General features: G+C 41.7%; 3 protein-coding genes across 4 annotated transcripts in view; 1 reads left to right on the top strand and 2 right to left on the bottom strand.

Moving 5' to 3' along the window:
• Nucleotides 1-23626, bottom strand: part of LOC137291834 (maternal protein tudor-like) — a 48851-nt gene extending 25225 nt beyond the window's left edge. Inside the window, exons 1-6 of one of the 2 annotated variants that reach the window (XM_067823376.1) lie at nucleotides 23539-23626; nucleotides 11036-11106; nucleotides 9716-9999; nucleotides 4049-9445; nucleotides 2152-3340; nucleotides 1048-1308 (exon numbers count right to left, since the gene is read on the bottom strand). In XM_067823376.1, the coding sequence (XP_067679477.1) occupies nucleotides 1048-1308; nucleotides 2152-3340; nucleotides 4049-9445; nucleotides 9716-9999; nucleotides 11036-11055 (7151 nt within the window). In that variant the 5' untranslated portion in view covers nucleotides 11056-11106; nucleotides 23539-23626. The remainder of the gene's footprint in view (nucleotides 1-1047; nucleotides 1309-2151; nucleotides 3341-4048; nucleotides 9446-9715; nucleotides 10000-11035; nucleotides 11107-23538) is intronic. The other variant, XM_067823377.1, reaches the window with a different exon arrangement.
• Nucleotides 15614-17692, top strand: LOC137291836 (uncharacterized). The gene is made up of 3 exons (XM_067823379.1): nucleotides 15614-16023; nucleotides 16198-16324; nucleotides 16505-17692. The coding sequence occupies exons 1-3, from the start codon at nucleotides 15620-15622 to the stop codon at nucleotides 17690-17692; spliced, it is 1719 nt and encodes a 572-aa protein (XP_067679480.1). The 5' UTR covers nucleotides 15614-15619.
• LOC137291132 (uncharacterized) lies at nucleotides 17944-18666 on the bottom strand. Its single transcript, XM_067822418.1, has one exon. It carries the CDS (start codon nucleotides 18661-18663, stop codon nucleotides 17944-17946), a length of 720 nt encoding a protein of 239 aa, XP_067678519.1. The 5' UTR covers nucleotides 18664-18666.
• Nucleotides 23627-24626: the final 1000 nt, after the last annotated feature.

The following is a 24626-nucleotide window of genomic DNA, read 5'->3' as shown; positions in this document are numbered from 1 at the left end:
TGGATGGGACAGTCCATCCGTCAGAAAATACAAGGTTGGGACAGTCCGTCCGTCAGAATATACATGGATGGGACAGTCCGTCCGTCAGAAAATACATGGATAGGACAGTCCGTCAGAATATACATGGATGGGACAGTCCATCCATCAGAATATACATGGGTGGGACAGTCCGTCCGTCAGAATACACATGGATGGGACAGTCCATGCGTCAGAATATACATGGATGGGACAGTCCGTCCATCAGAATATGTGCTTCTGGACTGTGAGTTTCAAACAGAGAAAGGAGGAGATATCAACACATCATTCCTGTACTACAACAAAGTGAAGGAACACACAGACAATGGTACACTGTTACAAAAGACCAAAAGGTGACCACTGATGATATTTCTGAACATGTTGGATCTGGTTGGCATAGCTTCACACACAAAATGAGGACTCAGGTATACAGAGATAAGGACTATGAGATGCATTTTCCTACAAACTACTGCACACAATACATACACATCCACCACACACACTACACATACATCCACCACACACACACATACATATCTCCCTCACTCATACACACTGTACACATACAACCACACACACATCCATGACACACACAATACACATACATCCACCACACACACACATACATATCTCCCTCACTCATACACACTGTACACATACAACCACACACACATCCACCACACACACTACACATACATCCACCACACACACACATACATATCTCCCTCACTCATACACACTGTACACATACAACCACACACACATCCACCACACACACAATACACATACATCCACCACACACACATCCACCACACACACTACACATACATCCACCACACACACACATACATATCTCCCTCACTCATACACACTGTACACATACAACCACACACACATCCATGACACACACAATACACATACAACCACACACACATCCATGACACACACAATACACATACATTCCCTGCAACATGCAACCCCCCCATCTCCACACGATAATCAACACCCAACATTTACACTATGCAAACATACTTGATGACCTCCTCCACAGGTTTTCCTCCTATTTGGGTTTCAGGCAGGTTCTCAGCTTCGGTCTCTAGAACAAGCTTGACAGGGGTGTCCAAACTGTCGGAGAAGATGCGTTTCACCTTGTGACTAACCGCAACAGGCGTGGCAGCATCCACACCGACATTCTTCTGCAGCATCACCTGGTTCACAGCAAGTCCCATGTGCAGCAGATGCACAATGCAGCTCCCATTCTCTCTCAGGGTCAAGATGTCCATGATCAGTGTTCTAGGACAAGAAACATTTGCAGTTAAACTCAGACATATTGGGTTATTTACTCCATGGATGACAACAAAATGGCAGGGTCATGTGTTGCAACATTCTTGCATGGCACCAATTAATTGTGGTCACTGGCAGTTATTTCTATGTTATTGGTTAGATCAGTTATCAATGAAGTTCTTATTGTTGATGTACTTGTAAAAATGAATCGTCTCCAATATGGTTTTGTGTTCATGGAATTACACAAAGTGCACATTGGATTTATTGAAGATGAGGTTACAACCAGCTTCCACGTCTGATTGTAACCTTCGCCCTCCCAGCCTCCACGTCTGATCGTAACCTTCGCCCTCCCAGCCTCCACGCCTGATCGTAACCTTCGCCCTCCCAGCCTCCACGTCTGATTGTAACCTTCGCCCTCCCAGCCTCCACGTCTGATTGTAACCTTCGCCCTCCCAGCCTCCACGTCTGATCGTAACCTTCGCCCTCCCAGCCTCCACGTCTGATCGTAACCTTCGCCCTCCCAGCCTCCACGTCTGATCGTAACCTTCGCCCTCCCAGCCTCCACGTCTGATCGTAACCTTCGCCCTCCCAGCCTCCACGTCTGATCGTAACCTTCGCCCTCCCAGCCTCCATGTCTGATCGTAACCTTCGCCCTCCCAGCCTCCACGTCTGAGTGTAACCTTCGCCCTCCCAGCTTCCACGTCTGATTGCAATCTTCGCCCTCCCAGCTTCCACATGTGACTGTAACCTTCACCCTCCCAGCTTTAGTACCTGGTTTTGATACAGTGACTTGTCTGCAGTTAACTCTGAAAATATGTTGCCTATCGGAAATTAGTTCTCTAAACAACTCACTTGTCTGCAGTTAGCTCTCGGAACAGCTCAATGGCTGCTTGGCTCCACACACCCTCCGTGGGACAGACCCCGGCCAGGGTGCACAGAACTGACTGTGCTGGCAATGTCTGGAACTGTTCTGGGAGCTTCCTCACAGCAGAGCATGCCACTGTTTCGGAGGTGCCAAAATCCACACAGAAGACCTTACACTGTCCTCCTTTCTGCCAGCACACCTTGCCTCGGCACCAAGCCTCACTGTCACCACTACACCGACATGCACACATCTGGCCTGGCTCTGGAGCTTCCAGCACCATGTCACCTTCTGCCAAATCATTGTAAAATTCAAACATATTCTCCATCAAGTCGTCAACACTGTGCTTCATGCTGTCAGGTCGGATGTACAACTCACTTGGGGTGACAGCATGGATGACACGGACAGCACTTCTCTGTCCTTCTTTAAGCTCAATCAAACTGTATGGGTTTGGGACTGTGTCCAATTCTTCAATATCAGCAAACATTTGGGAAGAGTCCGAAGGAACAGCAGACACATTGCTGTCCATCACGTGTGATTCCACTGCCTTACTATCTACCTGAGATACATCTGTCCCCTCTACCAGAGATACATCAGCCTTCTCTACAACACAACATAGTCCATCATCAAACAACTTCTTTTTCACATCAACATCCCCATCATATAACTGCACGCTGTATCGAACATCCTCATCTCGCAACTTCTGCACAACCTCTAGGGACAGTGTTTTTTCATTGGTGACCTCGAACAGTGTGTCCATGGCAGCATCTTCTTTGCCTTCTACCACAGCCAGGTTGCACAGCTTGCAGCTGGCAGCCTGCACAGGCAGTTTCAAGTGCTCGTGTTTAATGGCGTATATGTTTGCCTTCGCCACTTCATCCGAGTTACCGTAATCCACAAACTGTACCCTGCATGTTTCCTCACCAACAGTCTTGACAGAGCCACGATACCACTGCCCGTCTTCAGCGTACAGAGCAATCACAGCACAACCAACTTTCAGCCAGTCCTGTGAGTCTTGTGGAGTCTCATAGCCTTCGCTTATCGCTGCAGACAGTTCAGCAAGGTCACGCTCTGATGTCACCATCTGCACCCAGAAGTTCAGCACAGTGTCTACATGACTTACGAAGACCTGGACTCTCTCACCAGGGACCAGTTTCTTGTGCCGGAAACCATCTGCTGCTACAACAAACATCTCACATAACTGAACACTGAAAACAAGAAATGTTGTCACATGTTGTTCTAATTGTATCTAAATGTAACATCTGTAAACTCAACTCAGTGAGTGGAGAGATACACTGATACAATGTCTATACATTAACCCGGTCTCACCACTGTAAATGGAGAGACAAACTGATGTAACTTCCATACATTAACCCGGTCTCACCACTGTACATGGAGAGACAGGCGGATGTAACTTCCATACATTAACCCGGTCTCACCACTGTACATGGAGAGACACGCTGATGTAACTTCCATACATTAACCCGGTCTCACCACTGTACATGGAGAGACACGCTGATGTAACTTCCATACATTAACCCGGTCTCACCACTGTACATGGAGAGACACGCTGATGTAACTTCCATACATTAACCCAGTCTCACCACTGTACATGGAGAGACACACTGATGTAACTTCCATACATTAACCCAGTCTCACAATTCTTATCTCATGTACCCAGTTATCATTACCACACATTATTTCTCAAATGACATACCAGTTATACAGTTAAATTAACGAAGGCCACAAAATTATTATGATAAATCAATCATTAGATTTCATCCTATTCCGTTTCCAATGACCTAAATCATGTAAGTCAATTAACTAATGCTGTGGTGTTTTTAGATTAAAGCAGGAGGTGTATATTGACAAGAGCATTCATCTTACTGTTGGCTGCCTCTGCTATCTCCTCCTGCAGCAACTGAAGCACATTCTCCCCATCCTCCAGCTTCACCACCACACTGAACAACGGGGCGGATGTCTTGAACGTCACCTCAAGCTTCTTCTCCTTCACAGCTTCATCAAACTTATCAATCAGACACTGTGACCAGGATTCCACCCCGTCCAAGGTGCAATGATACGCTAGTGGGTGGGCTGACATGTTGTTAGGTGTCAACACAGCGAGTCTCTCCATCGTTGCAACATCTGTGTTACCATAGTCTACAAATCGTACTGTGACCTGTTCCTCAGCAACTGACTCCACAACTGCTCTGTACCACTGGTCATCTTCAGTGAACTTAGCACAACAAACCATGCCAGGTTTAAGTCCAAAGATCCTCTCTCCACCTGACTCTGTATACTCTGCCTGTAGAGCTTCTGTCAGTTGAGTCAGGCTCTCCTCTTCCCTGGCCAACTGTAAGTAGAAGGACCCATCCTCTTCCATGTATGACAAGAAGGCTGAGCACGTCCCAGTAACGTCTTGGGCAGGGTAAGAGTGAGATGGTGGTGGGGCATCTGTGGAACTGGTGACTGACTCTCTCTGCAGAGCTGCTTTCTCCTCCAGCAGGTCCAGCCCCACACTTCTCGTCAACTCGACTTTATAGGGTGCAGTCTGTGAAAGGAACTGTACATTCATTGTCTTCCCGTTGGTCATACTGGTAAACTTATGCCTCTGCTCGTCTGTCCAGCTTGTGAAATCTTTGAGAATACATTGATATGCATAAGGAGCACAAAGCATGAACTTTCTAGGAATAGGCTGTACATAGGCTGAGTTTACTTCCTTTGCAACACCAAGATCAAAGAAGTCAACTTGAACACTACTTCCATGGACTCCCTTCACCATTCCCCTCTGCCATGAATGATCTCCTGGAAATCTGGCACAACATGGCTGCCCATTCTGAAGTGTATCAAGCTGATTTATTGTCCCCTTTGCATAGACTAATTTCAGCTCCTCTTCAATTTTCCTCAAGTCAGCTTCATCCTTGAGAAGTTGCACAAAAAAGGTTCCATCTAAGGAGATGTTGGACACAACTCCTGGCTGAAGTTGACTTGGGACTTCCTGAGCTGGAGGCTGTGTTGGGATGAGGATTTCTGTCAGATCCTTCCCCACTGGAGTCTTCATCACAACAGTATAAGGTATTTCCTCAGAGATAAACTTGGTACTAAGTTCTTCAGTAGCGGCTTCTTCTGCTAGTACATTCTGGAGTTCTGATGTTAGAATTCTGATGCCATTCAGGCGACAACAGTAGGCCATGGGAGCCACACCTAACAGCTCTCTACTTAGTTGCTTTAATTTTGTTGAAGCAACAATGTCTGAGTTTCCAAAATCTACAAACACAACAGACACCTTGTCATCTTCCACCTTTGTAACACATGCACGGTACCATGTGTCATCGTCTGAGAACAGAGCCCCACAAGCAAGACCCACAGCAGGCGACACAGTATTTGTGGGTAAGTTGTCAATCTTGTTGCTAAAGGAGAGGATTGTGTTCAAGTCCTTGGTCTGCTGAAGATATATATCACTTCCTTCCACGTGGGAGATGCATGTAAGAACTGGTTCACCTGGTACAGTTTGGGCTCCATACACTTGATCCACAACAGGAATGTTTTCAAGTATTGGTGTGGCTTTCTCTGGAGGTGAACCAAATGATTTCCGCTGGTTTCCCCATGATTCCTGTCTTGAAGGTGGTGATCCGAATGATCTGGCCAGTTTGTGAGGCTCTTCCCTCTGTGGCGGCGAACCAAAAGGTTTTCTCTCAGTATGAACATTTGAAGAAGGAGATCCAAATGACTTCTTGGGTGACTGCATCGTTTTGGGACTGTTATGCAATGAAGGGGGTGAAAAAGACTTTGGAGAAGGATGATCAGTTCTAGTGGGAGATGGATAAAAGCCAGTACTCCTAGAAGGCGAGGTCAGATCTGGCATCAGGTGCTTGATGATATTAAGAGAGCCATGGCTGAGTTCCACCGTGTATGGCGTTGTTTTGGTGATAAATCGAACAGTGAGCTCCTTGTCTTCAGTGACCTCAGAGAACATTTGCTTCTGGTTGCCTTGCCATGTTGCCACACCCTGCAACCTGCACTCAAATGCTAAGGGTGGAACTGTGAAGAAGTCAACTTCAAGAGATTTCACACTTTCTTTACTTATGATATCACAGTTGCCAAAGTCTACAAATCTGACACTGATGTTTCCATCCCGGACACATTCTATGACTGCTCGGTACCAGGCTTCATCATCAGTGAACTTGGCACAACATGGCATCCCCTTCACGATGGAGGTCAGTGGACTCGCACTGTCCGAGGTATACAGTTCCTGAAGTCTCTCAGACAGCTCACTTACCAGGTCCTCTGCAGATGACAGCTGCACATAGAAGACGCCATTCTCCTCCACATGCGTCACGTAGGCGGCGTTCGGCTGAGAGGGAACAGTTTGTGGGTTGTAAATAAGAGACAACTCACTACTTTCTGGTCCATTCATACTGACTTTCACAAAGCCTTTCTCCTGCAACTTCTGAAGCACATCTACACCATCGACTATTAATGAAACATCCTTGCCCTGCTTGAAGGTACATGTAATTTCTTTCTCTGCTGTTAATGTTTCAAAGTAAGCAATAGCATCATCTGTCCATTCTTGTGTCACTGGGTCAGCATGTTCAAGAGCACACTCCAGAGCAAAGGGTCCAGGAGAGAGCATGGTAGGAGAGAGCATTTTAACATCTTCCCCCTTTACAACATCTGAATTGCCATAGTCAACAAAAAGGACAGTTACATTGTTTCCCTGAACAGACATGACCTTTCCTCTGTACCACTCTCCATCCTCTGAGTACTGAGCACAACATGGTTGACCACACTGTGGCTGATCCAGTGGTGTGCCAGCCCCGTCACTATAGATATTGGTCAGCTGTTCCATTACTGCCTGTAGCTGGCCATCAATGTCAGAGAGATGTACATAGAACTGGCCGGGACTTTCAGCCAGACACACAAACACTTGCTGTGTCTTTCCTGTAGGTCGAATAGGTGCTTTGTAGTCCAGTCTTCCAGAGGCTGAGAGGCCGACAGATTTAGGTGAAGTTACTTGTAATGCAGGGAACATTTTCTTCAGGGTGTCTGTAATGGACTGTCCAGACAGTAGTACATCCACAACATGAGTACCTCCATGGACGGCTGTCACAGTCAGTTGCACTTCCTTCTCTGTTACAAGGTCATGGAATGTATCGTCGACCTCCGCGCCCAAGCTACAAGACAAGGCCAGCTTACAATGTACGGCTTGCATAGGCAGGGTGAGGAACTGTGAACCAATTGCACAAACATTACAAGGACTTGCTAACTCAGAATTGCCATAGTCCACAAAAAGAACACTGACACCACTCTTGTCAACATGTTGCACCTGAGCACGGTACCAGGATAAGTCTTCGCTGTACTTGGCCACTGCTGCCATTGCTGGCTGGGGGTTTGGCAGCTGGATGCCATTGCCCTGAGAGTAGAAGCCTTCTAGGTCTTTCATCAGACGGTCCAAATCAGGCGAGTTGTTTGAGGGTTGGAACCAGAAACTGGCCAGGGAATCAATGTGTGACACAAATCCAGTCTCAGTCTGGCTTACATGCAGAGACAAACTGTTAGTAAATTTTAGCATGACAGATAAAGGGGACTCCAAAATGGCTTGAGAGGACTTCTGCAATTCAGAGGTACTTTCTTGAATTTGTTTAGCTACTCCTGCAGACACTATTTCTGCGCCAACATCGCATCCGTTCACCTCTAGTTTGACTGTGTAGGATCCATTTTGTTGAGACAGGAAGGTACAAAGAGCTCCATCTTTTGTAATATCCTCCAGGACACTTTTGGTATCCTCTGTCCAAGAGGAGGTGAGTGGACAGACTCCACTCAGACTGCACTGAATGGCTTGCATAGGTGTGTTGATGATATGAGGAGACACCTCCTTCAAGGCGTCTGCATTCACGGTGTCACTGTTCCCAAAATCCACAAACAGAATATCCACCTTCTTGCCTCTCATCTTGGTGACAAGTGCTCGGTACCATGCATCATCTTCAGAATATTGGGCCACGACCGCCATCCCAGGGAGGATGCTCCTGATGGGTGCTGCCTCTGTGGAGTAGATCCCTTGCACTTTCTCTACCAGGTTCTCTAGCTGTAGCTGGCTACTGCTTAACTGCACCCAAAATACTTCAGGATTTTCAACCCAAGAAACAAACACTTCAGCTTGACTAGTCAGTGTTACATTAGGCCTAGGAAATGTTGGTTGCTTAGACATATGCACAGGCACTCTTGGAATGTTACTTTTAATCAAAGTCCCATGACTGGCTTCTGCCATTTTCTCTGCAATGTCAAAACTCTGCACTGGATCCTTTAACCGCACAGGAATGCTTCCATTCACTGTCCTACCATCTTGGACAGCCATCAGGTGTTTGTCCAGGGTGAGAGATTCAAACATCTCTGCTGAGGCATCACTCCACTCTTGAGAGCCACTCTTTAAGTTGGACAACATGCATTTGATAGCTTGAGCTGGTTCACTTCTAAACACAGGTTTCAGATCCTTCACAGAACGCAGAGGAATTCTCTCAGTGTTGCCATAGTCTATGAAATACACCTCAATCTCATCCCGGTCTGCTGTCTGAACCACACCTCTGTACCATTGCATGTCTTCAGAGAACCTGGCTGCACACAACATTCCCTCTGTAGCTGTCAGGACACCAAGATCATCAGCAGGACCCAGCTGGTTGTACTCCCTGTTGAGCTGCGTGCTCAGATGATCCAGTCTCTCTGTACAGTTTACAAGCTGGCACCAGAACCTGCCTGGACTGTAGGCATACACCACCACGACTTCATTCTGACCGGAGGATAGGTCGACTGTTGGGAGGTTACTGACTTGAGATGATGCTCCCTCTGCACCAACTAGAGCAGCAGCTGGAGTCCCATGAGAGTTCAAGGTCACCGTCATGTCAGCATCTCCCTGGCCGATGTGTATCTTCCTGGTGCTGCCAAGAGAAGCTTCCTCTATGCAAGCTGTATTTGTACTTGCCCCAAAGTCTACATTGATGCTCTTCCCTGAAGGACTAACCAGTTCTACTGAGAGAATTCCTCTCTCTGGTTTTACTCCCCTGAACGTGGCTGTTAATGTCTGATCAAGGGCTAGATCCTCAAACTGAGCCGTGAACTCAGGTGGCCAGTAGCCCTGTGTGCAGGTCACTCCTGTCAGTCCACAGCAGACAGCCATTGGTGGAAGGGCCAGGTAGGCTGGCTGGATTTCCTTTACCTTCTCAGCTGACATGCACTCAGAGTTTCCGTAGTCAATGAAACGCACTTCCACCATTCCACTTTTCAGAACACCTGCAAGACGAAAATACAACATACTAATAAAGGTGAGAAACTGGTATAATTTCATTTGGAAATTTGTCTTCAACATGTTTTAAAGAAATAGAAGGCTGAGCATTCTTTCAAAATATGACACTACGCATCATAACTGTCACTGCACAGGGAAAACTCTGTGTATTTGAATGGGAGACAAACGTTGTTCCTTCCACCCATTTTTACATATCTTGTCGTTCATTGAAGATGCGACTAAGAATTCAGTATACCTCATTCCCACTGTACCCATACCTGTTATGACAGCGCGGTACCATCCCTCATCTTCACTGAACTGGGCCACACACGCATTGCCAAGGACTGGCGGCCTCATGGTGCCAGCACTGCCTTCTAAAGTGCTGTACTCTTCATGAAGGTCATCCATCAGCCGGTCAAGGTCACCACTCCATCTCGTCAGCTGTACACAGAAGTGCTCTGGGTCTGTGATGTGTGACACAAACACCTCCTCCTGTGTACCCGGAGTTATCTCCACTTCCTTGAACTCTGGAGGTGACTTCATCATGTCCGTGCTCAGAGCTCTGAAAAAGACACCCTGAAAGTCAAGTATTCTCTCTAAGTTGTGCTACTCTGTTCTAGTCATGTTCACCTCAACACCAGCACATCAGAGGTACCTGTAAACAATGGATACGTATATGGGACATGTGTGTCCTTCACCAAGTTACATCCCCTGGTTGTCCCAGCTGGTGTTCTGATCTACAGACATCAGAACACTCATTAGGTTTGACCGTTTCGCTGTGGAACATGCAAGCTGAACGCCAAAAGAACATCTATTACACTATTATTAAGAACATATTCACATGGACAGAACATACAGTAAGTCATCCATTTTTTTGAAGCTCCTGTGGCTGTGCCTGTGGGATTGCTGACTATTGTGCTGGTGATGAGGTGTTTCACTGTAAAAGGTGTGGGTTTGAATCATGTACATGTTTCAACCCCTACAAGTACTAGCAAAATTGCAAAGATTACAGGAACATGTATATATATTCTCACTCCTTCATCAACTGAAAGACATAGCATTCACTAATGATTTCCTCTGGCACTTAAAGTTATCATATCTGACTGAACTTCATAGTGTTACATGAACAGATCACATGATAATGTGCAGCACTGAACATACTGCCCCCTATTTTAGAGTTAGACTGGAGAAACTTGTGACCATGGCGCCATTCTGCCAATGATGAAGACACCATCCAGCATATGCAGACTGCCAGTGAAGATGACTGACGTAACTGTTTGTCACTTAGTCCAAAATGTCAAGATACATGTAAGCTGTGTGTATGGTCTGCTAGAATTGGGAGAAGCCTATGTAGAAAAAGATTAATAACTGTTCCAAGTTTTGTTTGTATATGTCTGTCAAAAGTGGGTCAGGGGAAATCTTTAATGAACGCCGCTCCTACACATATATGTGAAAGAACAACAGTGACAAGATAACATAATAAAACAGTACATTCTTTCATTTATCCGGGGGTTACTGGAACATGGAATCAGTCCCCAAACACTGTGAGATCTGCTGAATGCCTCTGTCGTTACAGACAGTATGCACACAATGCCTACCCTTGTGAGAATCTTGACATTCTTATTGGATTGAGTCGGACAGGCGTGTCCTACCAGATCATATGACCCATCTGGAACACAAAGAAACGAAATGTACGATCAGCTGCTATGGTTACAGGTAGTGGTGTTCGGATTAATTGAAATAATCAAAGATTGGTCACAGTGACCAAATACCCAAAGCAATTGATCACATTTTCTCATAATAGAACACAAACAATTCGGAACATATCTTCAAAGTTGTCAGGGTCTCAAAACTTGTTTGTTAATTAGAAAATTCACTTCAGTGACTGAAACTTCATAACTGAATATTCCATTGATTCCAGGAAGTTTATGTTCATGATACAAAGTTGATTACTTTTAAAGTAGCAGGTTCCATCATGTTATGCATATCTGCAATAACAACCTGGATAGGAAAATCTGAAAAATGACGCTAACAAATTCTTGTCAATGATTGTTCATTTGTCATGAAGCAATCATCACTTGTGAGATTTCAACCAATTCCAAACACAAGTTAAAGGGTGACATAAGCCACAGTCAGCTGACCAACATGTAGACCTGCAGGACAATCTCTAAGATGTCAACCATTTCGAACTGAAGATCTATTTCGTGTTGTTACTCACCGGACTGTCGGGTCCAGACTGGATAATTTACAGACCGTTGCAATATAGCTCAAACATTGCTGAATAAGGTCTAAAACAACAAAACCAAACCCTGTGATGTAACTGATGTCCCTGTCGTATTAACATATATAATATCTTAATATGTACATTAACCTACTATAAGCTAACTTTGACTATCCGACCTAAATGGCGTTGTTCTTGAGGTAACCAGACATTAGCTGTTGCGACTATTTGGTCCAGTCAAAATGTAGGCTGTTTTAGTTCTCTTAAGTTAAAGCATTCAAATATGTTTCTTTCCCATCGATTTCAAACTCACAATCAACAGAGCGCCAAATAAACATTTGGCCATGTGAGTAGGATATCCATACTTCTGAAACTAAGTATCTTCAGTTTCAAGTGGATATCTATAGTTTTAGAATTTAGATACCTCCATATTTTTAAAATCTTGGTATTTACTTCAAATAAGTATAACAGGTGCAACACTGTTTATCTAATACAAGAATTACACAAAATCCACCCAACAATGCCAAGTTATAGCTAATATAGCTTTATCTGTAAGAAAGCATATGTGCCTTACTCTACATCCGTACCGGTGGTAAACAACATACCAAGATGGCTATTAGATGACATAACAGCTATGTATTCAGATTTTTTCGAAACCTTATTCCCATTGTGTTGTTTCACTTTCCAGCCGAGAATAGGTAATGTTACCATGGTTACAAGCTCATTTAATATATCCTCGTCACTGGATTCTGACTGTGAAACAGACTTCTTGCCTATTAATGCATCTCGCAGTGCTCTAAAGAAGAAGTTTTCTGTTGGTAAAGCGTAAAATACTACATACTTTACTTTGAGAGTGTGGAAGCTTTTGATCTCTCTTGCTCACCATTATCGATTTGTTTACAGAAGGAAAACAGTTATATGATTGGTTGGTATTTACAGGTAGGCCAATATGTGAAGGGTTGATACACCACAATTGGTATTCTGTTGCTGTTGCACACTTTGTGTTTAGAATTACTCAAGATTTTTAAAGTAAAAAATCTTTAGAGCTTGTGTTGATGATTTTGATGTATTGTGTAAATAGTCCTTGCTATTTTGACATAGCGTAAAAGTAAATATTTAGTGTATTTTCATGCGCTGGCATTTACTTCTCTTGCATATTTAAACTTTTCTATAGCATTATATGTGCAAAGAGGCAGCTGACGACCTCAGATCATTATGAAACACAACACATACAAACAAATCCTTGTTGTTAATTACGAGAGTGTGACTTTTCGATACAAACTCTCGTACCGTTGTCAAGAAAGAATGTAACCTACAGTGGTGGCAAAGTATATATACTGAGTGTAACAAAGACAACAACATAACAAGGTAATTAACACAACACTGAGGTGATCAGTGATTGTGGACAGAGGTTTTTAGACGAAACATCCCAGCCCATTGGCTCAACATTGTCACAAAGGTATCATATTCCCCCGCCTAAATTATCAAATCAAACTTAAAAAAGTTGATGAAAATGAAGGTAGTAGTTTCAGATGAAGTTAAATGTGCCCTCCCAAAATGAAGCTTGGTGATGAATAAGAAAACCCAGTGACTAATTCTTGAGATATCATGTTGACAAGCTTAAAATGCAGATGAACATGCTGTGAAACACTAAGTGAAAGTCACCAAAATCTACTGGGCCCTGCACCTTCCCTAGATGAAGCTCCATGTCAAATGTGAAGAAAATCCAGAAAACAGTTCTTGAAGTATCTAGCTGACAAGCTTTGCAGTGTAACATGTTGAAATGTTCAATGTTATGTTAATGAAAAAGACTAGTAGACATATACCTTCAGATGTGATATTCGAACTGAACTTATTATGTTTCATATGTAGACTATATGTAAACGTTCACGGAATAAAATATGATTGATGTATTTACTACCTGGCCATATGAGATACAAAGTCAGGCAAACTGTACTGCAGTTGCGTTAAGCAAGACAGGAAGATGCTTTTTGCACATGACTGAAGACTGGTCATTTTACTGTGTTGCCCAACTCAGCTGCATGACAGTTTGCCTATCATCATATACATTCATATACATTACAGAATAGTACACAGCTGTGAATAACTCATTAATATGATCACATCTGTAGTGATGAATTTTTAATCCTTCCAAGAGATTATTAAAAGTCATGTTGACATGATAAAGACATATATCTTAATGCTGTATTTTCATGTTTAAACAAAAAAAAACAAAAACAAAACACAAAAACTACTGCTATTTCAATATTCTAAATTTGTGTCTAAGTGAACATGGTGTATCTTCAATGGAAGAACTGTTTGCTGATATTAATTGTAATTATGTCAAACGGTCAAACTACCATGTGTACAGTAACTGAATGGGACTCTTTCCTACCCATCAAAAGTTTGGACTCGCTAGTGTAAATGTAGCCACTTTTTCAGTCAACTGTTCTAAACTAGATTTTGCAAAAAATAATATTTGATACTGTTGAAAGGTATTGTTTACACATGAACGGATGTATTGTAAAACAAGTTCATAACGTTGAAAAGATTATTGTCACGAGTTCAATAAATGATGAAACTCAGTAAAAATTGGCAAATTCTTTTACAAACTTTTTCATCAAAACAAATCAAGATATTGGCACATGCATGATATTGGCACATGCTTTTCAGAAATTTGATGCATGATCCCCGTGCATTTCCTCTGCATATGGTGGTGAATGTATTCAGTTAGGAAGCAGAAGTAATACAAATGTCTCATGAAATTGAAATGAAATATAAACTAAAGACAAAATTCAATGTAGTCTTACGGTGTAGAGTTACCCAATGTAATGAAAACATTCATGATTTAACTTGTGTTTTAGAGCAAAATGTTTGTGCATTAAACCTGTGCTGCATCCGCAAAAAATAATGCGTTAGCACACAGTGGTCATTAAGTTCTCTTGTCATATGCATCAAGTTCAAAAGGCCCCTGAACACTCAAGTTCGAGTGTCAACCATTTTGTTTTTGTATGCCCTTGACATTACAGAATTCATTCTCTGTCTGAGTACTCGATTCCTTGAAATAGTACATGATTCCTGCTGTACCTGACCCGGATTTGAGTAGCCAAGTATCTGTCCCAACTCTATGCGGCGCCCTGTGAGCAGGGTTTTGCCTCAGTGAATAAATGGTTCTCTCTGAGAAGTGTTTCATGTTGCTACTCCATTTAAGTCCACGTTTGGAAACAACGTTTGTATCTACACTGAAACAGCACATTCACTGCAAAAAAGAAGTTGGCTATCCATACAACTTGGTTTTCCTTCATTGACAGCTTGGTCCAGATGTTTATTCAATATATCCATGGCGTCCCTGTCAGTTAATAATCTGAAGGAATTTAACCAGTGCTCTGGATAGTCAACTTCTTTACTGCAATGGGTGCAACTGTTACGGTGGAATGCACTAATAGTCATTCACTGATCTATCTGGCAGGCCTATACACCTTGAGATAGCCTAAATGTGAAAACAACATGCAACAAGGTTGATGAACTTCAAAAATTGTATTAGAACCAATGCACGACTACATGTGATTTGACATCGTTTAACAGGTAGTCATATAACAGAGTCACAACATGAACTGCCTACAAGCAACTACAAGAGATACTTCACCCTGCCCTACCTACGACAAGGTAGTTACTCAATATCACAGGTGAAAACAACACTCTGCCGGAAGTATTGGCTACTCACAGGCAGACTATGGAAGCTTCCACATCATTCGACCAGTCATGAATAAACGCAGTTTAACGAGGCAACTATTACTATATATGGATAGCCTAACTATAGCGGAGTCCATATGTTTACGGAAGTGACGTCACGAACCACGCTCACTCCGACATGGGTAGGCAGAAAGTCACAATGGCTGATGATAACAATGGGAATCGGTGTAGCGTGAAAGGCAAACAATGGTCAGACTATGTACTTAACATGCCCGTTGCGGCACGCGAACGGTACGAGAGGAAACTGAAGTATCGACAGGGCACTTGCACTTTGCCTGACCCGTATTGTTTGCGAAATGGCTGGGTGGATGATCCGACAATGTGGCCGGGGATAACTTTCACGGATATTTATTTCTACCTGATAGACACCCCAGGTCAGTTCACCCACGAATCTATGAGAGCCTTCAAATCACTGAAAGCATATGAATACGTGGAAAGTGGACACGTTTTTCCAATACAGTACCACAATGTAGATGACAGATCACCTCTGTGTTTGCTGAAAACAAAGGTTATTCCATCTCAGCGCCTACGTGAAAAACCACACCAGCCATGGGTCTGCATCAACAAGGCAAATGGAACAGTGTACTGTGCACATTGCACATGTATGGCAGGGTAAGTAATTACTTCTTTACATGTTATTGTTTTAGTTTTGTATAGTTTAATTTCAGCTGTACAGAAAACAATATTCGCAATTTGTTTCTCATAATAATAAAATAATGATAATGAATGATAATAAAGTGTGTAAAAAAGCCATTTGTCTCATTTTATTATCAATATATTTTTTAGACTAGGCGAGGTTTGCAGTCACATAGCAGCACTGCTGTTCAAGGTGGATATGGCTGTGCGAGCTGGACTTACATCAAAGGCATGCACAAGTGATGCCTGCAAGTGGAATTCTGCTTATAGAAGAGAGGTGTGTACAAATTGAATGTAGTATTAACAGTATAAAACCCACTGAACTCAGCAAGTCATTAATACAGGTGTTGAAAACTCTTATGTATTTAAGATTAATATGATATTTGCTATGTGTATATGATAACTCTCACTTCAACTTGTAAGTATATATATACCCCGGTATGTGTGTTGTTTTCAGCTTCATCCAGACCCGATATGTGATGTTCAGACTCTGTTTGGACGGAAGCAAGCAGTGAAGACTGTGTCAGCTACCAGTCGAGCACCACTTCCTGATATAGATACCCTACAGTCACTGAAAGCTGTCTGCCCCGATGCTGTTTTTTTCACGACCATACCCCCACTGGATGAAGAGGAAACTGACAGTGCTGATGAAGATGAGAATATGCAGTCATTCCCACCTGCACTTACAAGTTTAGAATGCAGTCCTGATGAATTGATAAATGGTGATAATTTGGTTTCCCTTTGTGAAAAAAAATGGAATCAGTATCACTGTGAGCCTGCCCAAATACATAATCTGGAAGAGGTTACGAGAAACCAGTCAGTCAGTCCACTGTGGTATGAACACAGGAAAGGCCGCATCACTGGGACTAAAGCTCATTCTATCCTGGTTATGAAAAACAACACAGATCCCGCCAACACGGTCAGCAGTATTATGGGGTATAATACCCGAGACCTTTCTAAAGTTAATGCAGTTGCATGGGGCATAGACAATGAGGACAAGGCCCGCAAATGCTACTCAAAGCATCAGGCTGGACACCATAGAGACTTTAAATGTAGGTCTGCTGGAATATTGATCAGTGCCAGTAAGTCATATATTGGTGCTTCCAGTGATGGAACTGTTAGCTGTTCTTGTTGTGGGAACGGCTGTCTTGAAGTCAAGTGTCCATACAAGCACAGAGACTCTGATATCACCACTGCAACTAAGGATCCAGGCTTCTGTTTGGATGATAACTTTATGTTAAAGAAAGGACATAAATATTACACCCAATTGCAAATGTATGTCCATGATGTAAGTTATTGTGATTTTGTGGTGTACACCAACATAGACATGGTTATTGCACGAATACCTCGGGACATTGCTTTTTGTGCCAGTCTGGTGTTGAAGTGTGGAAATTTCTTTTTTAAACATGTTCTTCCTGAACTCATTTCTCGCAGACTTGAGAATTCAAGGCCAAATAGGGAAGATGATACTGATAAAAAAGAAGTTGACAACAATGTTTGGTGTTTGTGTCAGCAAGAAGAGTATGGACTAATGATCATGTGTGAAGGTGTTAACTGTTCGTACACATGGTTCCACTATCCTTGTGTGAGCATCCGTCGAAAACCAAAAGGGTCCTGGTTTTGCCCAAGCTGTGTTATGGGTTGAAGTAAACTAAAAAAACTTGAACTTTGAACACAAAATACATTTCATTCTTAGGCACTTGTATTCTACCCTTGAATAGTATAACTGTACTACTTTAATATGTCAGTGAAATAATTGTGTACACACCATGTCTTAAATAGTATTTATATTTGTCATATCACAAGACTTTACTTATTATGTACATTGTTTTGCAAATGGCAATATCACAGTATGAGAATGGTTTTACATACATATTTGAACACATTCTAGTAATCTCATTCAACAAGTTTGGGAAGTAGATTGGTAATGGCACTGCAAATTGTGACTATGCTGTCAGTATTAGGAACCAGGTACATGTTCATTGTTGTGCTTATAATTTTGAAGTTTTTAAGTCTTTCAATGGCCCTCTCAACATGTATTCTCACTCTTGAAAGTCTTCGTCCAGTTTCAATCTCTTTTGGACTGAGTTGTGACTTTCCCTTGGTGAATGCTGGAATAGCCAACTGTGCACCACAGGCAGATAGTTCATCTGAAATAAGAAATCCACGGTCTGCTAGTACTAAATCCCCATGCTCCAGTAGCTGCAAAAATCCAGATCGTTGGGTTATGACCTTGTCAGATACCCTGCCGCCAAATGCTCTTGACACAAAACTTATAGATCCATTTGGGGATATTCCTACAAGAATCTTGATGGTGTTGTGGCTCTTGTAGTTCGACCAGGTCATTGCCCTAGCTGTAAAATTACCAGGTCTCTCAATAAAAACTTCAAAACAGTCAATGATAACCCTACAATTTTTATAACAGTTTTTAATGACCTTGGGCATAAACCTGACAACTTCTTCTTTCTCTGGCCAGTGAATGAGAAATGATAGTTTCTGTGCTAGTGGTGGCAGGGCACTGTTAATCAAATGGCTCACATGCTGTTTCGAAACACCAAACCTGAATGCCAGGTCCTGATTGACTAACCCTAATCGCAACTTCATTAACACAAGCATCAAAACACTACCAGAACTGAGCTGCATAGAAGTGGGTAGCACAGAGGCGCAGAACTGAACCAGCCACAAAAACACTGCATGGTTTCTTACACCGGTGTAAAACACAGTCTTTACGTCCTTCTTGTCGCCTGCAAGAAAAGATTCTCCAAACTTGTTCTTTTCAAGTTGTTGTTTTGCCTCTCTTAACTCCTCCTGTAATGTTCCCACTTCTTCCAGCAGCTGCTTGTTGTGCTTTTGCAGTCTCATGATCTGCCGAAGACATGGATCGTGGATATCTGCTAAGAGAAAATTATGTTTGTGAGATGACTGTTCACGTTACATACTGGATTGTTAGGAATAAAGAATATATTGCTGATACCTACCACAACTGTGTCTGGAAAGTTTTGAAATCACCCGGCTGATGAGATTAGCATAGATTAAAGCTGCTTTTGTATGTGTTTTTATAAGCAGAAATTAATGTGATGACATGGTAACTCACTGCCATTTAAGGATTTAGCTTAGATCAAAGCTACTTCTATATGTGTTTTCAAGCTGTGATGAAATGGTCACTCAATGCCATTTAAAGACTTTTGAACTGTAGGAGCATGTGTTGTTATAGTTGACAAGGAAGGTTTGGAGTGGTGTTTATGTAACATGTATGACTGGCAGGTGAGGCAGATTAGTCACATTTCCTGATTATGTCATTGACTAGGTGACAATATGTAAGTAAGGAAATAGGATGTGAGGGATTATTTGTATTGTATTGTTTGAGGATGTGTGGAAGTGAATAAAACAAACATGCATACATTTTGTGTTTGTAGTTGTTTTGCATAAAGACATGCGAGACAAACACTTGGGAGTTTTGCATTACATTCTTGCTTAAAAAAAGACTTGCAGTATTGGGCCAGAGTGAAGTATGAAACCTGGATATTGTGAATATGGTACTTTCCACAAATGTTTTAGAAAAATAAAGGTTGCATACTTGTCTCATTACACAACACAATGTATTGCCGTGCATAATTCCGAAAGCTTAGTGACAATATGAAAATTAGCTTATCAAATGTCTTTTTACGGGAATACCTTTTTTGGGTGAGGGATCATTTTCTTTTTCCTGCTCTACTGGTGTGCTGTTCTGTAGTGACATTTCCATAAGAATGGAAGCAACATCTTTTTTTTCTTAAAGGTCCTTTTCCTGTCTCTCTTTTTCTTCAACCCACCTTTGAGCCCTTTCAAATCTTTTCTTTTTAGCTTCAGGGGTGGCCCGGGATGTAGACTGATATCCCATATTCAAATGTGGGACAAAGTCAGGATCATTCTCCACAGAGCTTGCAGATCCTGTTTACAAAAAAACAATGCAAAATGTGATGCATAATTTAATACATAATGGACGGGTATTATAAATAATTATTGCATTTTGATTTCTTAAGATGACTTCAGTATATCTGGAATTTGAGCTACTTTATGAATTAGTTATTCTGGGCAGAATTATGGTGAATAAATATAATCATTTAAACCATTAATAATGCACTTTACCTGGTAAATACTTTACAACAGAACCGTAATTACAAGCATTTGGAGCCTGCAACAGTCTGGTGATCGAAAACAGGACAGTGATAACTGACATCGCTATTTGTTCAGGTAACCATCGTCGCACTTCTTAAAAGTATTAATATAGTTTTAGTATTGATAAATCTCATACCTGACATGAAGTGATCCCCGCACACGCGATCTCCATTGTGTTCCGGGGTCCAACCTTTTCGATTAATAGCCTGTAGCCACTTCTGTCGTCTGCAAGTCTCAGTCGGTATGCGGTGAAATTTCAGGCCTGAACCTTTCTTGAAACGATTCACGCACCCTACTACCACGCAAGATATTACCATCTTATAACAAGAATGAATGTCAAACCAAAAAAACAGACCGGGAAGAGTTGTTACGTATCAAAAGTCGACGATCAAATGTATGCAGCTTGTGTGGTTCTCTGTGTTTATGTTTACCTTCTGCCTACCGGAAGTACTCGTGCGCGTCACGTGATCAAAACACTGACGTCACCGTGGCCTCTCCTATTATGCAGGCACATTCTACGTATTCAAATGTTAAGGTCAGTGATTGAAAACTACAATATGCTCTAACTGGCACTAGGCAGTACACTAATTATTATGCAGGTCAACTCTAAGTTTTCAAAGCTAAAGGTCGGTCATATAAAACTTCAACATGCTCAGACTGACACCTGGCAGTCGCACTTCCCCCAACTCAACAACAATAGAGAAAGTACTCACTCAGTTTAAAAGACGACTGTTCCATTTCCAGAGTGTAAGTTTCCCCAAGTGTCCAATATATATTCCACTAGGTATCCAATTTGACTGACGTGTGTGTTGTTTACATGCTTCTGACCTACTGAACCCATACTATTTTGGTCCTTTCGTTTAAAATATGACCGAAGCGGACATCAGAGAAAATAGCCTATCGTCGCCAGTCCAGATTCACTTTGTTAGTATATCTGTGTTTCTAAAATACTCTAATTGCCTTCTCATGCATGTATGCAATAAGGACAACATCCTTCATCATATATGTACAAAAAGATCTAACTTCATGTCATGATATTACCAACTCCTACGTGCAAAAGAGATATTTAATTATAAAGTAGTTATTTATCACTAGTTTCATAGTAACGGACTGATAAAACGTTCAACTCTCAGTGTATCCAAAACTTACTGAACACTAACAGTAATGTAACGATACTATGATATAACATAAAGGTGGGCACGAGCAAAAAATACTGCGGTCGAAACACAAACTGCCAAACACACTAATCACTGGAATCAACAGCTGCCATTTTCAATGCAAATTTAGCTATACCGTTACAGCGACATTTCAATGTAGATACTAAAACTGTATTCAAGCAAGTGATGAAAATGGTGCACCCATTGTAATAAAGAAGTTGATTATCCACAGAACTTGGTTTTCCTTCATCTATACAATTTCTAAAATGCCTTTCAAAGAAATAACTATCTGGTAAGAGTTCCTCCCATTCCCTGATCCAAATTAATCGTCACATGCAACCAAAAAATCAAACATAATTAAAACACAATTATCACTTATTCATGACATATAATATACATCGCTGCTTGTAAAATAAATGAATAAACAAAATTATAAGGAACAATCGTGATTCAAAAGTGCAATATTTTGTACTTGGGCTTACGTTCCTCGAAACGAATCCCTCTGGAGACTGAACTCAGTCATAGCGGGTGTGCGTGCACTCAAGTGCAACGAAGGCTTCCGATTGGCTTTTTTTTAGCTGATACGCAGAAGGCTCATTGTGTGTACAGAAAGATGATCTGTTTGATGGGCATTCTAGAAGTGGTAAAATTCTTCATGAGTAACAACTTCTTTTATTGTACTTGACGCATTGTTTCAGTGTGGATTCATTTACCATTGTCAAACAAAATTAATGTACACGAGAAGAAGTTGTTATCCATAAAGAATGTATATAGAGATGTTGAGTTTTGTAAATACATATTCACTGAGTTTGCGTTTGATCCAATAAAGAATCAGCTCAGTAGAGACGGTGAACTACTGCGTGTCATTCGTCCAAGTACAAAGCAGGACTTGAAACTAACAAGAGTTTGCACCAGTTTCCCTCAGATCCAGTCATCCGAGAAAAATGGATATAGTTTGTTTGCAACCCACAGACATAAAAACATGTCATGTGTACAAGTATCACACCTGTCTAATTACATAATGTGGCAGAGACAGGACTCGAGTCATAAACCAATATATTTTGTTTATGGTGTATAGCCTGATAGGTGCTAAGTTCAAATTGCATGTGGTCAGTGACTGAAGCTGTGTATTGCACATTGTCTTTACCAGACAGGCAGGCAGACATGTGGGTGTCAATAAACCAGACACTCAGCACATTTTTTAAGTAACGATTAGATTATTTACTTGTTTGTGTACACAACCAAGATTAGACTACTGCTCATGACCTCATACTTGGGCATACATTCTGTTTGAAGCTCCTCAAACCTATTCACTGCGCATGCGTTAGGGGGGCAGAGCAGCGCAGCACAGCTGTTGAAACCACTTTCCCCCCAAGCGCTGGGGGAAATTTAGTGAATCGTTTGAACTCTGTTTTCGCGGGAGTTTTTTTTCAACTTTATAGGTTGAATTGGCATTTTTGATGATTTGTTTCGGTAAGTGCATACCGAAAGGTATCAGAATCTGCAAAGTTGTATTTTATGTTGCATGTGACCCTTAACATTTATGTATTGATACATACTAGAATTTTTAACAAAACCTGACACAAAAATTACAAGAGGTTTCACCAAAACAACTAAAAGCCCCCAAATTAAGTACAATAAATAGGGTTGAACCACTTATAGTATTACCTATGTTTATCTGCGGAAGAAAGAATATGGGGGAATGGAAGGAACTCTTTTCCAGGAAGGTTTATTCATTCTTAAAGTTTAAGAGTTCCTAAAGTTGATATACAACGGATTTCATTCTCTTGCACAAGAAGAACTGATTACTAGGAAAAAGAATGCAACCTTCCATCCTACAATGCCTATTGCGCTTTCTATCAGCAAATATGCCACGAAGCAAAAGGTGTACATCTAACCATGAGTGATTATCAATGCGATTGTCTTGCATTGATTAGTCAGATGAGTAGTTTCTCTGAACTTCAAACCACACTGATGATGTTACACGAGTACAATAATCCAGACCCACCCATGTTCATCTCAGACTTTACATTCATATGTTGATATCACACTTTCTGACACGTGACAGTGGTACCCAATACTAACGCCAACTTGCGTACATGCATTTCACAACAATAATACCGAGACTAAAAAATACTCCAAATAAAATATAGCTCTTTCAAAGTTGTCAACTTACCCAAACTTTTTAATTTTGCATCCCCAGGCTGTTTCCTTGGAAAGGGACATAACCACGTGTTTGGACATCAGTTCCCGCGTCGGGCCATGTCAGTTGATGCAGGGGGTGGAGGCTAGTGAGGTCCAGTCAGTTCCATCACGTTGGGCGAAGACAAATACCTCATTTGACATCATTTGATAATCAGCTATTTATAACAATACGTTTGTTATGTCAGGCTGGGCTCTCAAGGTATCATGTCCCAAACGTAACACGTTGCAAATTGACAATCCCTACAAACATAGACCTTGCACCCCTAGTAAAATTATGTGTTCCTCGATCCGATATATCTGCAAGGGAGGTCACTCTAGCTTAATGCATTTCAGGTGTTGGAAATGTGTGAGGCCACCGATAGCTATCCGCATACATTTTCAGAACTTTAAAGAACGACAGTTTTTAATTGCATATTTTTTAGCCCTATTTATTTATCCGGCACCGATCCTTGTTGTCGTAACAGTTCGCGTGACCTTAGTATTATTTTGAGGACCAAACTATGAACAACAGCAGGCCTAATGGAGTGTCTGTACTGACCCAGAGTGTGGCGTACCATTGATGCTGTTTTTTAAAGTCTGCAGTCATAGATTGGTTTGTCTCAAATAAAATTTATTTAGCTACAGTTAGAATTGTCCCTATGTCAAGTTTCAAAGTTTGTTTGGTTGTTTTTGTTTTACAAGACACTATTATGAATTTATGGATGACAACTTCTTTAATTCTTTTAACACGACGTTTGAAGGTTAATTCTTGCCCCTTCGTCAGGTGGGCAAGAATTAGCATTGAAACGTCGTGTTAAAAGAATTAAAGAAGTTGTCATCCATAATAGTGTCTTGTATTACCCCACCAACTTCTAAATGCCATTGAAGAATTTCATGTTTTTGTTTGTTTTGTTTCGTGTGTGTGTGTGTGTGTGTGTGTGTGTGTGTGTGTGTTTTAAGAGTATATATTACACGTGGAACTTACTAAAGCACCTTAAGATATTTTAATTTACCTAATGATACATCTTGAATTGTAACGATGACCATTATTTAAATGAATCAGTTGAAGCACACTGCCCA

This window comes from Haliotis asinina, chromosome 7 (genome assembly GCF_037392515.1).
Source record: "Haliotis asinina isolate JCU_RB_2024 chromosome 7, JCU_Hal_asi_v2, whole genome shotgun sequence".
NCBI classification, from domain to species: domain Eukaryota; kingdom Metazoa; phylum Mollusca; class Gastropoda; order Lepetellida; family Haliotidae; genus Haliotis; species Haliotis asinina.
Note: the sequence above shows the minus strand (reverse complement) of the source record. Positions and strands in the feature narration are given on the sequence as shown.

Excerpts from the sequence above, each read along its gene's own strand:
- LOC137291836 (XM_067823379.1), top strand. The coding sequence starts at position 15,620 with ATGCCCGTTGCGGCACGCGAACGGTACGAGAGGAAACTGAAGTATCGA. Across the intron at positions 16,024-16,197 it reads CATTGCACATGTATGGCAGG|ACTAGGCGAGGTTTGCAGTC; the intron begins GTAAGTAATTAC and ends TATATTTTTTAG. Across the intron at positions 16,325-16,504 it reads ATTCTGCTTATAGAAGAGAG|CTTCATCCAGACCCGATATG; the intron begins GTGTGTACAAAT and ends TGTTGTTTTCAG.
- LOC137291132 (XM_067822418.1), bottom strand. The coding sequence starts at position 18,663 with ATGCTTGTGTTAATGAAGTTGCGATTAGGGTTAGTCAATCAGGACCTG.